Genomic DNA, 18590 nt, shown 5'->3' with positions numbered 1-18590 from the left:
ATTAATTCCTACTCCAAAGAAGAAGAAAAAAAAAAAAAAAGGAGTTTTGCACAGTTTCAGCTGAGGAAAGTGGTATTAACCCTCAGCATGGTGGTTTAAGCCACCATATTCCACTTCATAGTGCCGAAAAGTTAGGACCACAAAAGTGACGTCTCAACTTAGCACAAGTCACTTGTTGATCTGCAGCAAATTGCTTACGGATTGCTTACAATTGCAATGTCTGTCCACGTCCAATTTGTAGCACATTAACGTGCTACAGGTCGCTGTCTTTTATGTGCAAGTAAAGCTAGAGTTTTTAGCAGACGTCTGAACAAGAACGCGTCTTATTTTGTATCTCCACAATTATTTGACTATTCAATTCAACTAAAGAGGCAGAAGAAAACCCTTTTTATTTTAGTCAGTATCCAAGATGGCAGGTATAACTTTATACCTTTAGATATAAGATTTTAGACTGCTGTATCTGTATTTTTTTAAGTATAAAATAGCTCCAAAGCTGTATGGCTTAGTCCTCTAACACATATGTGAAACTCAATGGGGAATTTCGTATTTTAGGGAAGGGGGAGTCGTCATTTTTGTTTGACATAACTGTTATTCAGGCATGTAATACAAAGAGATGGTGTCATGGTTTAGCCCCAGCCGGCAACTAAGCACTGGGGCTAAACCATGACAAATGGCCACAGGTTAATTTTCCTTCTCCTGCATTGCTTGAATGACATTGAAAAAATGTGTCAAATACTGCAAACTAGCAGGAGGCAAAAAAAAATAAAAAGCTCTACTCAGACTGTGGCTGCTGGATCAATACCTGTGTCCGGAGTTACGGCAGCTCTGCTGTGGTTCCCCCGTAGGCACACACTATAGTTATTTCAGGGTACTTAATTCCTAAATAAATCCTTCTTTAAAAACAAAAAAACCCACCCCACCAAAACAAAAAGATATTGTGGTTCTAATTCATAAATTCGGTTAAATCCTGCTCGGTAAGCTTAAACACAGCCACAGGGGGTTTGGGGGAAAAAACGAGGATGATGTGCTATTCGACCCGAGCAGCAGCAGCCCCACGCCTGCCCTCACAGCCGCCACCGCGTCCACACCCCCCGCGGGCCGGGCCACGCAGCGAGCCCGAGCGCCGGGCACGGCGCTCGGGGCCGCCTCGGCCAGGGGCTCCGCCGCCCCGCTCCGCCCCGCCGCCGCACACGGCGCCCGCGGCCCCTGCCAGGCCGCAGGCTGCGGCTGGGACGTGCGGGGACCCCAAAGCCCTGTCCCCGACCCCCCGCCCGCAGCCACGCCGGCCGCTGGGCGTTTCCCCGTCCGCCCGCCCGGAACCGCCTCTCGCCGCCGGGGGTACCGCGGGCCGCCGCCCGGCCCGGCCCGGCCCCGCCGTCCGCCCAGCGCCTCCCCGGCCCGCGTCTGCCCCGGGCCGCGGGAGGGGCGCGCCGCCTCCCTCAGCCGCCTATATAGGGGCTGCGGCGGCGGGCGGCAGGGCCGCCCGGACGGGCGCCGTGCTGCGGTGAGTGCTGGCGCCGGGCGGGGGGGCGGAGCGGAGCGGAGCGGAGCGGAGCGGAGCGGGTCGGGCCGGGCCGGCCGTGGCTCGGCGCGAAGCGGAGCGGAGGGGTCCCCGGGCGGGAGGCGGGCTGCCCCGCGGCCTGTGGGCCTGGCGGGCGGGCTCGGTGTGCCCCGGGGCCTCGGGGCTCAGCGGTGCGCGGCCCCTCGGGAAGCTGCGGGCTGCGTGCGGCCGCCCGGGAGAGGCGTCGGGCCGGGGCCGGTGCGGGGGTAGGCGGCCTCCTGCGCCGGCAGGCCTCTGCCATCGCCCCGCGCCGCCCCGCCAAACGCAGGCCGAGGCTTTCCTGCTCCAAGTGGGTGGGTGTTCTGGGAACAGGGCTTAGCGCGACTGCAGCCTGAGCCTGCCTCTCCCGAGGAAAGCCGCCCCTGGGCTTTGCCCGCCCTGGAGCTGGCGGCCTGGCCGGCAGAGCCCGTCTGTGCGCCGGCCGTGAGCACGTGTGGCAGCCTGCCGCGGTGAGCCCCGTGCTGCCCCGCTGCTGCCCGCGCCCGCCTGCTGTGACCTTGGGAAGCGGAGTTACGGCCTGCCTTTGCGGGCTCTTGCAAGGAGCAGTGCTACCTCCTGGGTGTATTTACGTAGTGTTTGGAGAACGCATCAGCAGAGAATAACGTGGGGCTGCGGGTGGAGGACTGTGTGGGACCTGTTGCACTGATGCTTCTGTGTTTCCAGGTTTGAGGCTTGGATTCGCTTTGGAAGTAACAGAGCTGTTGCCTTGCTATATCTACAAGCAGTTTTTAATCTGCTACTGTTGTTACAAATAGGAAAAAAATAGGAGGGAAGGTATGTATGTGCATAATACCAGTGTAGTTTTGACTAAGTCTTAAATCTTCTGCAAGTGGCAATGTGCTCTTATGGATCAGGAAATTAAACTTCCTTGGCTCTTAAAGCTTCTGTATTTTTATAGGCATCTCTGTTTTTCCTTCTGCTGCCAAGCTTTCAGTGGGTATCTGTGAGTGATTTGGCATGTGCTCCCTTTGGGGACTGGCACAAGTTGGTAAGCACTCAGCATGATGCAAGCAGTGTGCATTTTACTGAAGGCAGGCAATTGTTGCTCTCTAGTAATTCCCTTCATTCAGAGGCTGTCTCGCTGACCTGTCATTCTTTATTCCTCTAAATGAGAAGCAAAACTGCAGAGTGCTGTGTGAACGCTAATGAGGTGTATAGGATAATGAAGTGTAACTTGGTCTCGGAGCCTCTGTTTTGAAATAACACCTAGTGTACTATGCTGTCAGTAGTGAAGCGGTTCAAATCTGTAACCACAATTCGGAAATAGCATGTATTAGTGTCATTTATTACAAGAGTAGTGACTATTTTTTTACACCCCATTACATTCAGATTCCTGCAACACATGTGAAACAGATTGGACACGTGAAGTTACTGAGTGACAGTATTTGGCCTACTGGGTTTTTTTAAGCTTCAGGAATAATAAATCTGTTTAGAGACAGGCTTTCTTAAAGCCTCGCTTGTATGCAAGTGTCTGTGCTTGTAACGTAAAAGTTGTAAAAAGGATGTGGTTCGTACACTGTGGGGTTTTTAATTATTCTTTCAATGTAGCCTACTAGAAATTATGTTTCCCATTCATATTACTCCAAAGTATATTTTGGGAGACAACAGGCTTCAAAAGAAGCATTACAGTAAGTAGAAGAGTGAAAAACGTTCTGTTTACTGAGGTATTCTGCCTGAAGACAAGCTTAACGGTCACTGAAGGGCTGATTCACGTGTGTGTTTGTGTGGGTTTTATTAAGACTCATGCGACTTTTTTGGCAGCACTGCCGGCCAAGTGTCTAGCTCAGCAACATGGTTCTGAAACAGTGGGAGCTCTTTGGCTCAGTGGTCTTACTCCAAATAGGCAAGCTTGTTTTAACTGCTTGCCCAGTGAAATTACCTTGCTGCAAACTTGAGAACTTAATTCATCTGAATGCTTTATTTGAAAGTGTCACCTTTGTATTTCTGCTTTCCAGCTGCCTTCCTGAGAGATGAGGTGTAATTCTTATTTATAATATGCTGGTGTATGGGGACTTGCACTGGGAACATGACAGCCAGACACAATTCTAGATGTTCATATTCATTCCTTTTCTACTCATATCTTCTGAGGGCCACGTAGAAATACCTAATGTGCCTGTATCATCATGAATACAGTTTTCTTAGCTGCTGTTCACCATGAGAAGAACAATTCTCTGTTTTGTTTTATAGGTGGGGAGCTGAGATGGGGGGGGGAGAATATTCCTGCCAGCTAGCCCTAGGCACCTGGTGGAGACTATGCTTCTATAGTCAATAGAAAGGTAATGCTCAATGCTGTTCCCTGGAGGTACTCTTCGCTTTCATTTGAGAGACCCAGGGAGACTAGAAGCTGGAAAGCCCAAGTGATCTGAAGCTAGGTGGTTATACTCCAGAGGACTTGTCTAATGCGACAAAACTGGTCAGTCAAAATATAAATATGCTACGTCTCAGTCCTGGGGACAAGCATTTTCTGTCTCTAAATGGTTTAGAACAAGCTAAATGGAAGAGTGGAAGTGAAAGCATTTGTGTGATGCTTTTGCCTGTCAGAGTTATTGTTGTAAATTGTGTGTGCTTCACCTTTCTCTTCCCTCAGGAGACAAGTATATCGACGCCTGCCAGGAACCGGGAGACTTCATTCTGAAGGAACTGATAAACAAGTGTGAAGCATGAGGATCAACTCTGCTATTCAGGCTGCTATTGACCTCACAGCAGGAGCTGCAGGTAATGCTGGAGAGAACTTAATTGCACAAAACTTCTGAGGGACAGTTTTAATAGCTTTGACAAATGTAAAAGCAGTTTCCCGTTGCTATAAAAAGCCTTGCCTTCTGTATTTTAAGGATATGGAGGTGAAGCAGCTGACCTCAGCCAGTGTTGTAACTGCATCGCTATCGCTCCTCCCTGGTGAAACCCCTGCCAAACAGTGAAGGTGTAACCCCTATTTCAGACTAATAATTTTCCTGAAGGAGGTTTAAGTTTTGGTGTTAGTTCTCATGCTTACATGAGTTTAAGAATCAGTCACAAGTTGAGTTTTGGAATGAACTCGGTGTGTGAGCGATTGCGGTGCTGCTTTTGTCACAGGAACCCTCTCTAATTGAAACGGCCTATCTGAAGGGTTATTGGATCAGACAACATCCCGGTGTGAATCTTTAAAAGCTGGGAAGCTCAGTAGTAGGACTGATGATGATGAATTCACTTAACTAACTTCCACTTCGGTCTAGTCTGTGCTATAAAGTTTTGGACCAGTTGTGACAGTCACAAATGTGGAAACAGTTGCATTGCCTCGCTGACATTACTATGTTGGTAATGTCTATGGCTGAGGGATGAATCGGTTTTCAATGCTACCAGGGAAAAGGGGTCTTTTTGACATTTCTAAGCTGACAATGTTTATACAGAAAAGGTGGAAGGAAAGATTTGTCTAATGTACTGTTGTAAGCAGTTTAAACAATTCCATGTTTTTTCTTTCCCGTACAATAGCTATTAGTCAGTCCTTTTATGACGGTGTTAATGCTGTGGATATGACAGTATTAATGGTGTTAAGTGCATTCAAGGGTAGTCATTTGTCAGAGTGGAGTTAACCTTAGTGCAGTAAAAAAGCAAGGGGTGACAGATAACATGAATCCGACATGGCACCTTCATAAAGCATTTCGTCTGCCACCATGTTTTGCCCAGTGAATACCTGCTTTCTTAGCCTTTGCAAAATATGTTACTGACTACACAACACCCTCTTTCCCTGCAAGGGAAGAGAAGTGTTTCTGCTATTATTCCTTCATTGCCTTAGAAAAAATACATTTCTGTTAGTTTGTTCGTTCTCCTTGGTTTTTGGGTCCTCAGTAAAGAATAGCTGTTATCTGCTCTATTTCCCAAAGTGGCAACTTAATATCTGTGCAGTTCTTGATGGTTTTACGCGTGTTCCCAGGTGCTTAAATGGGAGGTGTGATTGCTTTCCTTCCTGGTACTTCAGCTCAGGAATGCTGCTGTTAACATCCAGGACAGTGGAACACTCTGGCTTAGGAAGTCATCTTTCTGAGTTGAAGCCTGGTGTGTCTCACCTTGGCTACTACAAGAGCTGGAAACTTGCATTGGCTTAGAAATCCATTGCTTGGTGATAGTGTTCCATGCCCACATTCAGGCTAACAGGGCATGCACTTGAGCTTTGCCTGTTTTTTGGCAGTAAAGCTTAGATGATCTTAGAATTAATCATGCTGTTTTCTTCTCTCGTATAGTTCTCCTTCCTTCAGATAAGATGAAGGAATTCAGACTTTTTTCAACGTGACTTCAGTAATCCTAAATTATTGTTCTTGTTCTTTGCTACTTCTGTTGTAACAGATAGTTTTACTGTTTCTCTAGTATTTATTTTCCATACTTTCCACATCCTTGCTTTGTATTGCCTATGTTCATTGGTAGTGCTCGTTTCTGTGTTACATATATTTCTGCACCCTTTAGAAAGTGTATTAACTAGGCAAACAGCTAGTTCCTCCAGCAAATGCATAACCTGGTTTTACCTTCCTCTCCAGATACAGTCTTGACTAGCTGATAAGTAATGATATATTGGGGCAAGTAAATTCTGAACGAGGGTAAATAAGTCATTTAGCTGCCTGTGGGTCATAGTCCTTTGCCTAGGATCTGAGCAACTGCTAATCATGTCTTTGATTCAGTAGGACTCTCTTCCCCACTGTTCCCATGTTATTATTAGGACCACATTTGTCTAAATGTTCAAGCAGGGTTGACTTTTGTTTTGCTGGTTTGTTCTGGTTTTGTTGTTGTTGTTTTTTTAGACTCTTTACGTCTGGCTGGAAGAATTATTTTTTTCTTTAATATTTTAGATATTAACTGGGATGCTTGGTCTTTACCTTGAGGCTTACAAAGTTCATTGCTGTACTTTACTGGGCTTCTTGTGCCACCTCCAATGATAGTGTAGGGAGACCCCTTTGTCTCTTTGGAACACCCATTCACAGTCAGCTCCCAATTTTTCAGCTTTGCATTCCCAACACCATTCCTGGTTTTCCTGGGCTTCTTCCAACAGCCATTATTTTACTACATGTGGATGTTTTAGGTCTGCCTTTACACAGGAACCTAGCATTTGTCCTGTAGATTAATATCTACCTGACTTGCCTGCAAGTAGCATTGGCTGAGCCTTTCCAGCTCTGCTTTTCAGCTGAGGCTTACATGGATGTTACTGGTCTGAGCCAGCTACTTCTCTCCTTGGTTATCCCTCCCAGAGCAAGAAGCTCTTCATGCTTCCTTGCATGATTTGCTCTGAAGCTTTTAATGATCCAGCTGGTGGAGGATGAGGTTTTATGGGAGCCAGGATCTTGAGTTCCTCTTGAAGACCTAAAGTACCTCTTTGCAGAGGAGCAACAACAATGTAACACAAATGTGTTTGCAAAGAGTAAAGACAGTTGAAAATCACCCTGGTTAAACAAACACTTGCTTACTCTTCTACTCCCCACTTAGAAGAAAAATAAGTAATCTTAATTGGATTGACACATTTGTTTCTATTTCAGTTTCTTTACATTATCTGCATTTACAGATAATTATTTCAGTTTCATAGCTGAAAACATCTTGTTAACTTGCCCTTTTTAAGGTATATGCATGTCAACTGTGCTTTGGTTAAATATCAGCTTCTGTTTTAGGGCGATTCTTCTCTCTTGCTAAAAAAGCAAAACCATAAAGTTTATATAAGGTATACCTATCATATGCTTCCTGTTAGGTATTGTCTCCTAATAGTTTGCTGTCGTGTACGCTGGTATTTCTTACTGAAAAAGTGTGACATTTGCTCTTTCTGCAGACTACTGAATTGAGTTAGATCTTGTGGAAGAACACTGCGCTGTGGGCAAGCAAAGTGGTTATTGATGACATTGATGGAAATCTCACAGATTTTCAGGGTATTGACCTTGCAGTTCAGTTTGGAAAAGATAACACATTGAGAAACTTTGCCCTTTTGCCCTTTTTCAGCTCATCCTGGACGCTTTCTTCCAGTATGTGGGAGTAAATGTAAATAAGAATCATCTGGAGTTTTGAAGTAAAGAGCTTGAGACTTTTGTTATCAATTTATAATGCATCATCAGTTTTAGCACTCTCTCAGCAGTATTCCTCTTGTCCTTGGGGAATCTTTGTCTCACTTGATTACAAATCTTTCAGTTTTTTGTTATTGTTGGAATGTAAAATTAGATGGCTTCTGAAGCATTGCATTAATGAGCAAGGGAAAACGTTGCTTAACTCATTAACACAAGTGACTTGATTGCAGAACAATACCTCTAATTCAGTACCTGTTTATGTACGTGAACTGATTCATTTAGATGCTTGCTTTTAGTAAGGTGAAGAAATGTTTAATGAGCATGAAGCTGCTACTGCTTTTATGCATGATTTTTTTTCTTCAGGTAACTAAATTCACCACTGACAATTGATGCCATTTTGCTAAAATCAGCTCAGTTGTCTTCCTGTGGAGAATTCTTTCATCTTTGCTTTCTACGTGATTTTCCTAATAGTGCTGTTTGTGTATAGGTGTTTCAGTTGTGATAACCTTCAGCCACCCTTTTAACTTCCACTGCTTGCTTAGGTGGGACAGCGTGTGTGGTGACTGGCCAGCCCTTTGACACCGCAAAGGTGAAGATGCAGACATTCCCTGACATGTACAAAGGAATTGTTGACTGTTTTGTGAAAACCTATAAGCAAGTGGGGTTTCGAGGCTTCTACAAGGGAACCACACCAGCGCTTGTAGCCAACATCGCGGAGAACTCCGTTCTGTTCATGTGCTATGGATTTTGCCAACAAATTGTGAGAAGAATTGTTGGCGTAGACAGGAAAACAAAGCTCAGGTTAGTAATAGAAATTTGTTTTGTATTTTAAAATAAATAAATAAGAAGTCATGCAACTGCTACTTGCAAATACTGTATTGTCATGGTGCAACTGATGTCCCAGGCCCCTCTCTGCCAGTATGCAGTGTAGTAAATTTTGGAATATAGACGTTTGTGCTAGGATATGGTGTCTAACTACAACAGAGCCATCTACTTGTCACTGCAGCTGGCTGGTTTAGATAATCACAACTTAACTGGAATATTCAAGACCTGGAACATCTTACCAAAGGGAGTGAGCATTGCAACACCTGAAAGTTGGTATTCCCTTGATCTCTAGGTTGTTCTGATTTTGCAGGGGAAGTAATGGTTCCTCTTACAGGGAGGCCTATTTAAGGGGAAAGGACACTTTTCTAATATTGCCTTGCTTTTAAATTTATTTAAGCTTCAAAAGCTTGAATGTAATGGTGGTTAGACTGAGGGTCTAGTTTTGCGCAGGGTGTTGTCTACCATACTGGTAGCGTTGTCTACCGTACTGGTAGTAAGTGGTTGCCTAAGGAATGAGAGAGAAGAGAGAGTGTTTAATATTTACTCAGAGTCCTCTGCCAGGCTGCATTCTTAGAGGATTTCTTGAACCTGGTGTGATCCAGTCAGTGACTTTGGATCTCTTTTGAAGCACTTGTGCAGTCTCCCCTCAAATTCTTGTAAGTTCCTTGCATCTGCAGTACACTTTGGCAGGGAATTCTGCAGGGGATAATCATTAATTCTGTAACTGGAAGAGGCAGTTGGTCCTTAGCTACTGTGTCTCTATGCCACCTGGGGCTTTGTAGACCTCTGTCCATTACTCCGTGCCCCGTGGCATTATGTGAGGTGTTCTGCTGTCACATGTTAACATGTGCTGTATCTTAAGACTGAGGCCTGCTATGAGGGAATATGAAGTAATGAAGAAACTTTGATTAATTGCTCTCTACTTGCATTCTCTTTCACTGTTTTCTGGCAGTTGAGACCTCTCAGCTGAGACAGAATTGTTTCCACCTCTTTTATTGCTTTCTTAGATCAGGATTTTCTGCTTGCTCAGCTTACAGACCCCTTATCTTTTTCTACCCACTAAAATGTAGGAGGTAGGCCTACCAACAGCACGCTTCCCTTCTTGACCATCTTTTGTGATCCTCCTGGGAGGCAGACCACAGACTTGCAGGGGTCCTGGGATCATCTCTTCAAGTGACTGGGACAGCATGTTTAGGGTGTATGTAGGGGAGGTAGCGCAGGAAACTTTCAAGCAGTATACATAGGTGTACTACTCCACATCTTTGGAGTAGGATACAGAATGGGAATGTAATTTGACTATGTAGCAATAGCAAGTGCCTCTGACATCTTACCTTTCTTTCCTTGGTCAGGTACTGGTACTTTTCAGATCTAGGATGGCTGTTTAATTCATTGTTGATTGAAGAGCAAATAGTGTGACTGCATGGCTGTACTAGGACAAAACACTAAAGGATTTAAGTTTACTTAAAAGATTTCTCCCTGGGTGCTGCTCCCTTGGTCTCTTCATTTGGATCATTGTGGGAACATCTTCTGAGGTGCATGTATGAGAGAATTGTATTGACATGGTCTGCGGTGGTGCCCTGAGTACAGGTGGTCTGTCCAGGACGTCTCCACCTATTCTCATTGTGGAAGAGTCGAGAAGCCTGTGTAGTGTGCTGTAGGGGAGGGAAGAAACCCTGATGAGATAGCTATCCTCCAGACGTGACAAGTAAAGAACTGTAATTACCTTAATTGCCTCTGCTGTTTCAAAACTGTCATACTGCCTTAGCCTGAAGACGAAAATGCATAAAGTCGCAAACTGAGGTGAACCTGACCATTTTTCTTACCCATATCTAAGCAATTGCTTGTCACTTTTTCATTATTTTATAGTGTTTGAGATTTCTCAAAACCAGCTATAGTAGTTTGGTTTTTCTCTAAGTTACCTTTTCAGTAATACCTTTAAATGGCTTGGGAATAAATTTGCCTAGCCTGGCAGTGTTTAGGGATACCCTGGTCAGTGTGTGAAGCCTTGCAAAACAGTTACAAGGACAGTTACAAAACAACACTTCTTCCAGTTAAAGGAATACATGCCACTGATGCACGAGTCAAAAAGAAAACAAATGGAGAGAGAAATGCTAAATTCCATTTATCTTTTAACATCCATTTAGGCCCACCAAACTGATTTCATTCCATGCTAAAGTCTAAACTGAGACAACCAAATGGAAAGACAAGTGCTAAATTCCATTTGTCTTTAAATGTCCATTTAGTCCAACCAAACTGATTTTGTTCTGTGCCAAAGTCTAAACTGAGAGAACTATTATCCTTGTTCACCTCAGTTTGACTTTGGCAGTACGTGACTAGTCATCTTCAGCAGGTTATTTTCTTTGCAAAACAAGATAACTGCCTTTTATAGAAGAAGCAGCAGTGTAAGAGCAGAGGATTCTTGCTCCTGTGCTGTATGATCAAAACTCTCCGACCCAGGAAAAAATACCAAATTAGGCATTTTGAGTTGAGAGGGAACTTGAACGGGATTCAAGGCTTATCACTTCTGCATAGTAAAGACCAAAGCCTAAACAGTGGGTGTAGTTGAATTTTTGTATGTAGAATTAAACATCAACAGACAAAAGTAGAAAAGATCTGAATTATGGTTAAATCTAGTCCTTTATGTACGTTTCAGAATTCTTTTCAAGTCTGATAGCATCTGGTGTTTTTCTCCCCTGAAGGAGAAAGGATCCTGTGCACCCTTCAGTGCATAGTTTTAAGGCACTTCTTCTATATTTTCTTATCCTAATGTATAACCTTATTGCCTTGCTCTAGCTCATAGCTTAATGACTGCAGGGCTCAGACACATACTGTATTTTTAACTCTGCCTTGCTCTGTCTTGAGCTTTATTGGGTTGCATCTCAGATCCCTGGTAAGCCAAGGTTTGTGTGCTGCGAGAGGGCTGTGCAATCAATGTTGCCATTTATTTACTGCATATTACTCAGTTGCTGCTCTGCAGCCAGTTAGTGATTTCTTCCTCTTTGACAGTTCTTGTCACTGCCATATCTGAATATGTCACAAACTTTGCTTCATGTCACAACTTTAGTTCCATGATGCTTCTGTAAGGTGAAGAGTTGTAGCTTTAATCTCTGATACTACAGGTGTATAAAACTGCTGGGCACAGGGCAAACATCTCCCTTGTATGGAAAGAATTTCTGTGCAGTGGTGAGGTCGGTCTCCGCTGTGCTGACTACCCAGGCTCTGAAAGAAGAGAGAAACTCCACTCGTTCCGTGCTATTGTGCCGTTCCTGTCCAACACACCAGTGACTGTAGGAGCCTGTTTAAAGTGTATCATAAAGCAGTACAATCCTGGGGTACCAGCCTTTTGGGTCCTGGCAGTTTAGCAGCCCAGGCTTTGCGGTATGTGTAATACCACCGCAAAGTAAAGCCCTGTGAATCAATGCAGGTTACAGTGATGTCCTGTTCAGTGGTGTGGTTTATGTTTGTTCTGCGCTATCTCAGATTCCCACGGTTGCATTCATGGCAGCACATCCGTAGAAAGATTACAGCGGTCCATTGTGCCTTGGTTTCAGATTTCTAGCATCTTCCACTGAAAACCTGTATTAATACTGGTAAGGTGATTTTGAGAACACTGACATCTATATGAGGTGATTATTGCTCCTGTTCTCTTTGAGGAAGTAACTAGTATCCAAAAGTTGCCCAGTAGAACAAGTCTACAGAAATTTTTATAAAAGCCAGGAAGAGGAAGATTTGATAGTGTTTTTCTGCTGCAAACACTAAAGTATAGCAAGAAGGGTAAAGGTCGCAATATATCTTCTCAGGTGTCAAAAGGATGTATTTGAGTTGTATATGAAGATGGGATGAGCTAGGTTTTTCATCTCCCTAGTTCAAGTAACTGCCCTTTTCCTTTGAGGCTCTTTCCCCCAAGACTGTGTGTCAGTTTTTCTTGATGATATTTAGAGTACAGGTTCAGGAAGCTGATTGCTAGTGCAGTGGCTCCACTGCACTGGAGGTCAGTGCCCAAATACCTTCTGCAGTTTCTCTCTTGCAGTGATCTGCAGAACGCTGCTGCAGGCTCCTTCGCCTCTGCCTTTGCCACCCTTGTCCTCTGTCCCACAGAGCTGGTGAAGTGCCGGCTGCAGGCCATGCATGAAATGCAGTTGTCAGGAAAGATAATCCAGGGACACAAGTAAGTATACACCCTGCCCAGTATCTCTGAAACCCTTTCATGTGTATTTGTTATTTTTAATTCTGTATGAGCTTAGTGTCACACTTGTAGTGCACTGTTAACCAGAGACAAGTTGTGGCTGGGAGGGTCGCAGCCTGATCTTCCAGGCACTAGTAAAGCTGGGTGCTGGTGAAGGGCTCCTGGCAGGATCTTGTTCTAAGTCTTACTTGAGTCCTGTTGTCTACACAATGGATCTAACCCTTGATTGTAGCTGCAATTGCTTATTGTTCTGTAACGTTCTTATCTGACTATTAAGCATCACTAACTGGATCAACCTCTCTATCAGTACAGTTTGGTCAGTAGTGAAGGGTGTCATTCAAAAGGATGGTCCCCTTGGATTTTACCGTGGCCTGTCAAGCACTTTGCTGCGGGAAGTCCCAGGCTATTTCTTCTTCTTTGGAGGATATGAACTGAGCCGGACGTTCTTTGCCTCTGGGAGATCAAAAGATGAATTAGGTACGGTGCCCCTTTTTCCAGGTGGATTCTAGCATGCTGTTGTGGGGGACGTAAGGGATGGAGATATGCTAATAATGCACAGCTGTTGTAAAATACATGTAAAACAAAGGAAACTGGACATACAGAATATGGCGGTCTGCATTTTGTGTATATATAGTAATGAATCATTGAAGTGACCACTTTCCAATGGAGCAGGATGCATTGTAGATGGAGAATAAATACAGTGAGCTAACAATAATATTACAAAACTACTTAAGTATCTGACTCTACAGTATAATGCAACTCTGAACTATTTCATTTCAGCGGCTGTTTAGAGTGATTTTGACGTCTTTAGCTGTATTCTCTTGAACCGTATGTTCAAGTGTATGTTCAAGTGTATGCTGACCATTAGTTGTCATTACAATGATAGTAAGAGAACACTGAGATTGAAAATAAGACATGAAAAAAATGAGGAGATGCCAGAATAAAGATTGCTTGTCCCCTCTTGAAAGACTGCACAATTATACTTTGTCTTGCTGGGATTTAGGATTTCAGCTGCATGCATTCTGGTCTTTGTTCTTGTAAAATGTTTATAAACATCTGGTCTGAAACACAAATTGAGGTTGCATCATGAAAAATGACTGATCACAAAGTAACTTCACTGTACCAAATAAATTTCTATAGATGATTAGTGACACCATGTGATGTTACTGAACCATTTCATAATTAGCATGGGAAAGTGATTACAAGTGTGAAAGGAGTGGAGTTAATTTAGTTAATAAAGTCAAAACAGAATTCCAAGTTATGTTTTTTTAGCATGGCCAATAATCTAAGAGGCACTCCTTATAACCTTTGAGCTTCTGGCTAGACTTGCAACTTACCAGTGGCTTAAAATTAACTTAAAGCTTTGTGGGGGAGCAGAAACTGCTTTTTTGTCATAAGCAGGTTCCTCTGTGTTCTCTTTGACTTCTGTAGATGAAATAATGTGCTATTTATGTTGGTGAATATTTTGTGGTGTGTATAAAAGATTATTTCTTAACTTTTAGGTCCCATTCCTTTGCTACTAAGTGGAGGGTTTGGAGGCAGCTGTCTGTGGATTGCTGTGTATCCTGTGGACTGTGTCAAATCTAGAATTCAGGTTCTTTCAATGGCTGGAAAACAGGCAGGCTTTATGGGAACATTTGTAACTGTTGTGAGAACTGAAGGTGAGTATGCAGCATATCAACTGAATCTGTGGGGCAGCAGGTTGAAATCTATACCCTTCAATACCAAAAATTGCTTAAGAAATCTAGTCCACTGATAATGTGTTAGAGACAGACAATAACTCTTTCTAACAGAAACATTGATGTTCCATGTAGTCTGGAAAGCTTGGAATCTAGAATTTGAGACCTACTGCATCTGCCATGCCTCTTGATTCAGGAGACAATTCACTTAAAGCAAACAAAAGCTCAGTATGCATTAAAAGCAGATAAAGGAATGAGCTCCATTACCCATGACCAAACCTATACATGAAAATTGAAGGAACTGGTTAAGTTCAGTACAGAATTTTTCTTCACCTCTAGAAGTTAATATATGGCTGACTGGGGGCTGTTTGATAAATCAGTCCTATCTAGCCTGGCAATTTGGGGCATCTACCTCAGTGTCTCATCTCTGGAAAAGGCCTCCACCAGGCACTTCAGAAGATGGTGTAAGAATGTACATGGCAGCAGATATGAATCCTGGCCCTGTTACTAGGGAAGATACTCATCAGAGCAGGAGTCTGTCTTGGGGCACAGCTCCAACATAGTCCTGCTGTTCTTCCTGTCCCCTTGCCAGCTGTGATGGAGCTGCTGTGAACTGTATCCTTGGGTGATCAAGGTAGCCTTCTGAAGACTGTCATACCTGAGATAAGCTTCTAACATAAGCACTTAAATGGCTAAACTCATGTTACAACTCTAGATACTCATTCTGTATCAATATCCAGTAACACTGTGGTTAGTAGCTACACCAGTGAGTTCAGCTCTCTGTGTGTGCATGCCCCTCTAAGCAGAAGCATTACTTCAGTATCCTTCGAAGGTAAAAGCATGGTGGTTGATGCAGATAGCAATTTATTAAAATGCCTAACTGGCTCTGATTTCATTTCCAGGTGTACTTGCCTTGTATTCTGGACTAAAGCCAACTATGATCCGAGCATTCCTGGCCAATGGGGCACTGTTCCTTGCCTATGAGTACAGCCGGAAACTTATGATGAAACAAATAGATTGTTACTGATACCTTCTAGCAGATGGAGAACAAAAGGTTGTTTAAGGATCACTTAAATAAAGGATCAAAAACCTGTAGATCACATCATTGTCTGAGCAGGGCCAAATCAGTGACCTAATTTTAGGAACTCAACTTCAGTTTAGGATTTGTACTCTTTTAAATTCAGATGATTTTATAGAGATGTGTACATGCTGCTTGAAATGGACCAGCAGAACTATCTCCATCTTGCAGATTCTGCACTAGGTACATTACATGTCATAAGTGTATTTTCCTGACCTGTAATGGTGCTAAAGAGAGTGATGTTGACCTGTTGGGTGTAATGTAACATGCAGCAGTAAGCTGTAATTTATTTAAGGCAAAGCACTGTTTTAAAATCTGTTCTGTGATGGTAAACTTGCCCAGTTGTTGCTAGCAAGTAACCAGTCCTGTCTAATTGTGCTGAGTATGACTTATGCACATCCCTCAGCTAGACCTGTGTTCTCCAGCTCCCTTCTGACTTTCCAAGTTCATGGCAATGGGTGTCTGACTTGTGTACTCTGTCCCAGTGAATGGGCTTATAGAAGTTCAGCCCAGTTCACCCCCTACCTTGTATGACTTAGAGCTGAGATATGCCTGCATTTGAGATAAAAACATATAGTTACTAGGTTTAAGGAGTCTATGCAGCATTTGTAACAAGGGGGTGGCAGCATTTTACTCTTCTAAATCCTTCCAAGAAGTGCTGGAGTATACTAAACACCACTGAATTAAACACTTAATGTAAGGGAGACTGCTGGAAATAGCTGCTGGCTCAGAGCACAGAATTGTAACTTTGTGCAGGCTCCCATTTGGGTCACCTTGACATGAATTAGTCCATGTGCTTGAAGGAGAAGCAGCTGAAGAGAAGCAGAAAGCCAAAACTGAGTTCTTCAAGGCAACTGACACCAGGGTCTCCACGGTGTAGCACACACTTACTTGGGCTAGAGTCCTGCCACGTGCTGTCTTGCTTCAGCTGAGTGGAAAAAGCTCATATGACTGAATAGTTCATATCACCTTCAGGCCTGGAAGGCATGCCTGCTTGGTCATGTTACTTGATTAAACATGCAGTTAGTCAGTATTATCCAAAATGATGCAATAATACCTATTTCTAGATGCCACTTTTATTCTTGCAGTAGGATGTTCTTTATACAAGCATGCTCTGCCTTGTAAGAAGCAGCTACTGCCTATCCTGGGAGAAGGCAAAGCAGAGCAACGCAATTCATGACTCAGGCCTGGAGTTGTACAGAGGGATATTGTCTGCATGGTGTAAGTGACAACCCACCCTTGTGGAAGGCACAGACAAGCTGCCCTTTGGGGTTAGCAGAGCTCTTTTACCCACCACAATCATCAGAGTTACATAGCAATTAGCAACTTGTCACAGCAACCACAACTTGTGAGTGACTGACAACAGTCACAGCTGTAACAGCTCAGTTTTGCATGTTGCAGCTTCCATTTCAGACCCCAGAAACAGGAGAAAGCTTTAGGCATAGATGAAAGCATCTCAATACCTGTTGCCTCTTGCAGTGTAGCCAGTGTGCACTTAAACTGGCTACTCCCCTGCACTGTTACAGCCTCTTTGATGAAAGGTGGTTGCTGCAGTTCCACAGACTCTTCTTGCTTCCCCTAGCCTTGACATACAGCAGGAACTGTTCATCTCCCTTTCATACACCCATGAGAAAAAGCAGTTACAAGCAGATCACAGCTGAAGAATCTTCAGTGTCTGTTGCACCATTTACCTTGATTGACCAGTACACTACAGGTAGTAATACTGTGCATCATTAGTACTTTGAAAGGAATCTATGCCAAACATTTAAATAATTCAGGTACAAGGGTGAGGCTTTAAGAGTTGTTAGACTTCCCCTTCTTTTCTCTTGGGTAGAGAAGAGAAATAGTGCACTTGTATATGTTTCTAATAGTTATGAAAAGGTGAGGACTGACTCCACATCAGTGGAATACTTCAATCTATTTCTTAGATTTGTCTTTGCTTTCATTTTTTAAAGCTGATGGTTGCAGTTTTTAATACTAAAGTTGAAGCTTCAAGAGAAGCAGGATATTTAGAACTGAACCTACAGCAAAAAGCTGGTGGCTGAAATAGACATGCATTTTGAGAGTTTACCTTTTGAAGTTTATGTAAGCAGTAATTTTTCCATTCACAGCTGCTTAAGCTGTACACATGTATCAGTGGTTCAGCTCAGAACTTTATATGTTGATATAGGAATTCACAGGAATAAAGTTTGATTTGATTAACTGAGTGCCTGACTATTGTTTATGCCACAACACTTACCAAGCTGGTCTAGCTGAGGAGCAAAGACATTGAAGTTGGTGTCACCACCCCTCCAGAATTAAAGGAGAAGGCTTTTTGCAATTAATGAATGTATAAAGCCCTCAAAACTGAAGGGAAAGTGCCAGCTATAACAAGGTGCTGTGAAACAACTGCAGGTTTTACATAATCTACTATGGAAAATAAAGCCCATAGCTTAGCCTTCAGCCTGGTGCTTTGTTCATACCAAAGTCAGTTTAATATTAGGGCTCAACAAGTTCCAAGTTTCTAGATCATTGATTACCATGATACACACTATAAGGGTAAGTTTCCTGCCAGAAGAATGCCAGGAGTCCAGCACAGGTCACCTAAATTCCACACGTGTAAGGGGTGAGTGTCCCCTAGCCTGAGTGTCCCCTAGCCTGAATGTCCCCTAGCCTGAAGCCAGAGAAGGTCACTGCTGCAGAGAGCTTAGGAACTATTACCATCTTCTGAGCACTGGTGCTTTGACCTCTGAAGAGAGATGCAGTATCTCCCTCATACAGCTATTTTGTTACTCATTCCTGCTTATACAGTCATTTTTATTAACTGCATGCTTCACCTCGAAAAATCTGCCTCTTGCTGTTACAGCCTTTGCTGCTCCTACATGAGGAGATTAGCTTACTTCATAGGCAGGAAGAAGGTTCACCTTCTTTGCCCTGCAAGCAATTAGAAAGGGCATCCTAGGACAGCGATATCCAATTGCCAGAGCTAAGCCAAAAGGAACTTAGTCAGCAGCCACTTCTAGCCACAATAAAATGGCATCCCATGCCAGCTGCTAGTACATTCAGTGCAGCCAGAGGCTTTAACTACCTTCCTGTTCCATCGCCCTCTAGTGATGCAGCTGTGGTCTCGCTCCTGTGCAAGGGGGTGGTACTTCCTTTCTCAAGCCAGAGATGCAGGGATGGCATTAACATTGCCAGCACCCCTTAACCTTGAGGGGCAGCTTACTAAGTTTATGTGCAATAACACATGCAGCCTCTGAAGCAACACTAC

At 43.6% G+C, this 18590-nt stretch overlaps 1 protein-coding gene across 5 annotated transcripts; it reads left to right on the top strand.

The window, feature by feature from the left end:
- The first annotated feature begins 1135 nt into the window (after positions 1 to 1135).
- SLC25A15 (solute carrier family 25 member 15) lies at positions 1136 to 17547 on the top strand. Of its 5 annotated transcripts, none has more exons than XM_075490257.1 (8): positions 1136 to 1504; positions 2225 to 2335; positions 4149 to 4276; positions 8115 to 8373; positions 12428 to 12565; positions 12891 to 13060; positions 14086 to 14244; positions 15165 to 17547. In XM_075490257.1, the coding sequence occupies exons 3-8, from the start codon at positions 4222 to 4224 to the stop codon at positions 15287 to 15289; spliced, it is 906 nt and encodes a 301-aa protein (XP_075346372.1). In that variant the 5' UTR covers positions 1136 to 1504; positions 2225 to 2335; positions 4149 to 4221; the 3' UTR covers positions 15290 to 17547. The 5 variants fall into 5 exon arrangements, with proteins under 5 accessions (XP_075346372.1, XP_075346380.1, XP_075346367.1 ...); XM_075490265.1 differs by having other exon boundaries at positions 2225 to 2339; positions 4152 to 4276; XM_075490252.1 differs by lacking the exon at positions 2225 to 2335 and having other exon boundaries at positions 1137 to 1504.
- Positions 17548 to 18590: the final 1043 nt, after the last annotated feature.

This window comes from Mycteria americana, chromosome 1, assembly GCF_035582795.1.
Source record: "Mycteria americana isolate JAX WOST 10 ecotype Jacksonville Zoo and Gardens chromosome 1, USCA_MyAme_1.0, whole genome shotgun sequence".
NCBI classification, from domain to species: domain Eukaryota; kingdom Metazoa; phylum Chordata; class Aves; order Ciconiiformes; family Ciconiidae; genus Mycteria; species Mycteria americana.
Note: the sequence above shows the minus strand (reverse complement) of the source record. Positions and strands in the feature narration are given on the sequence as shown.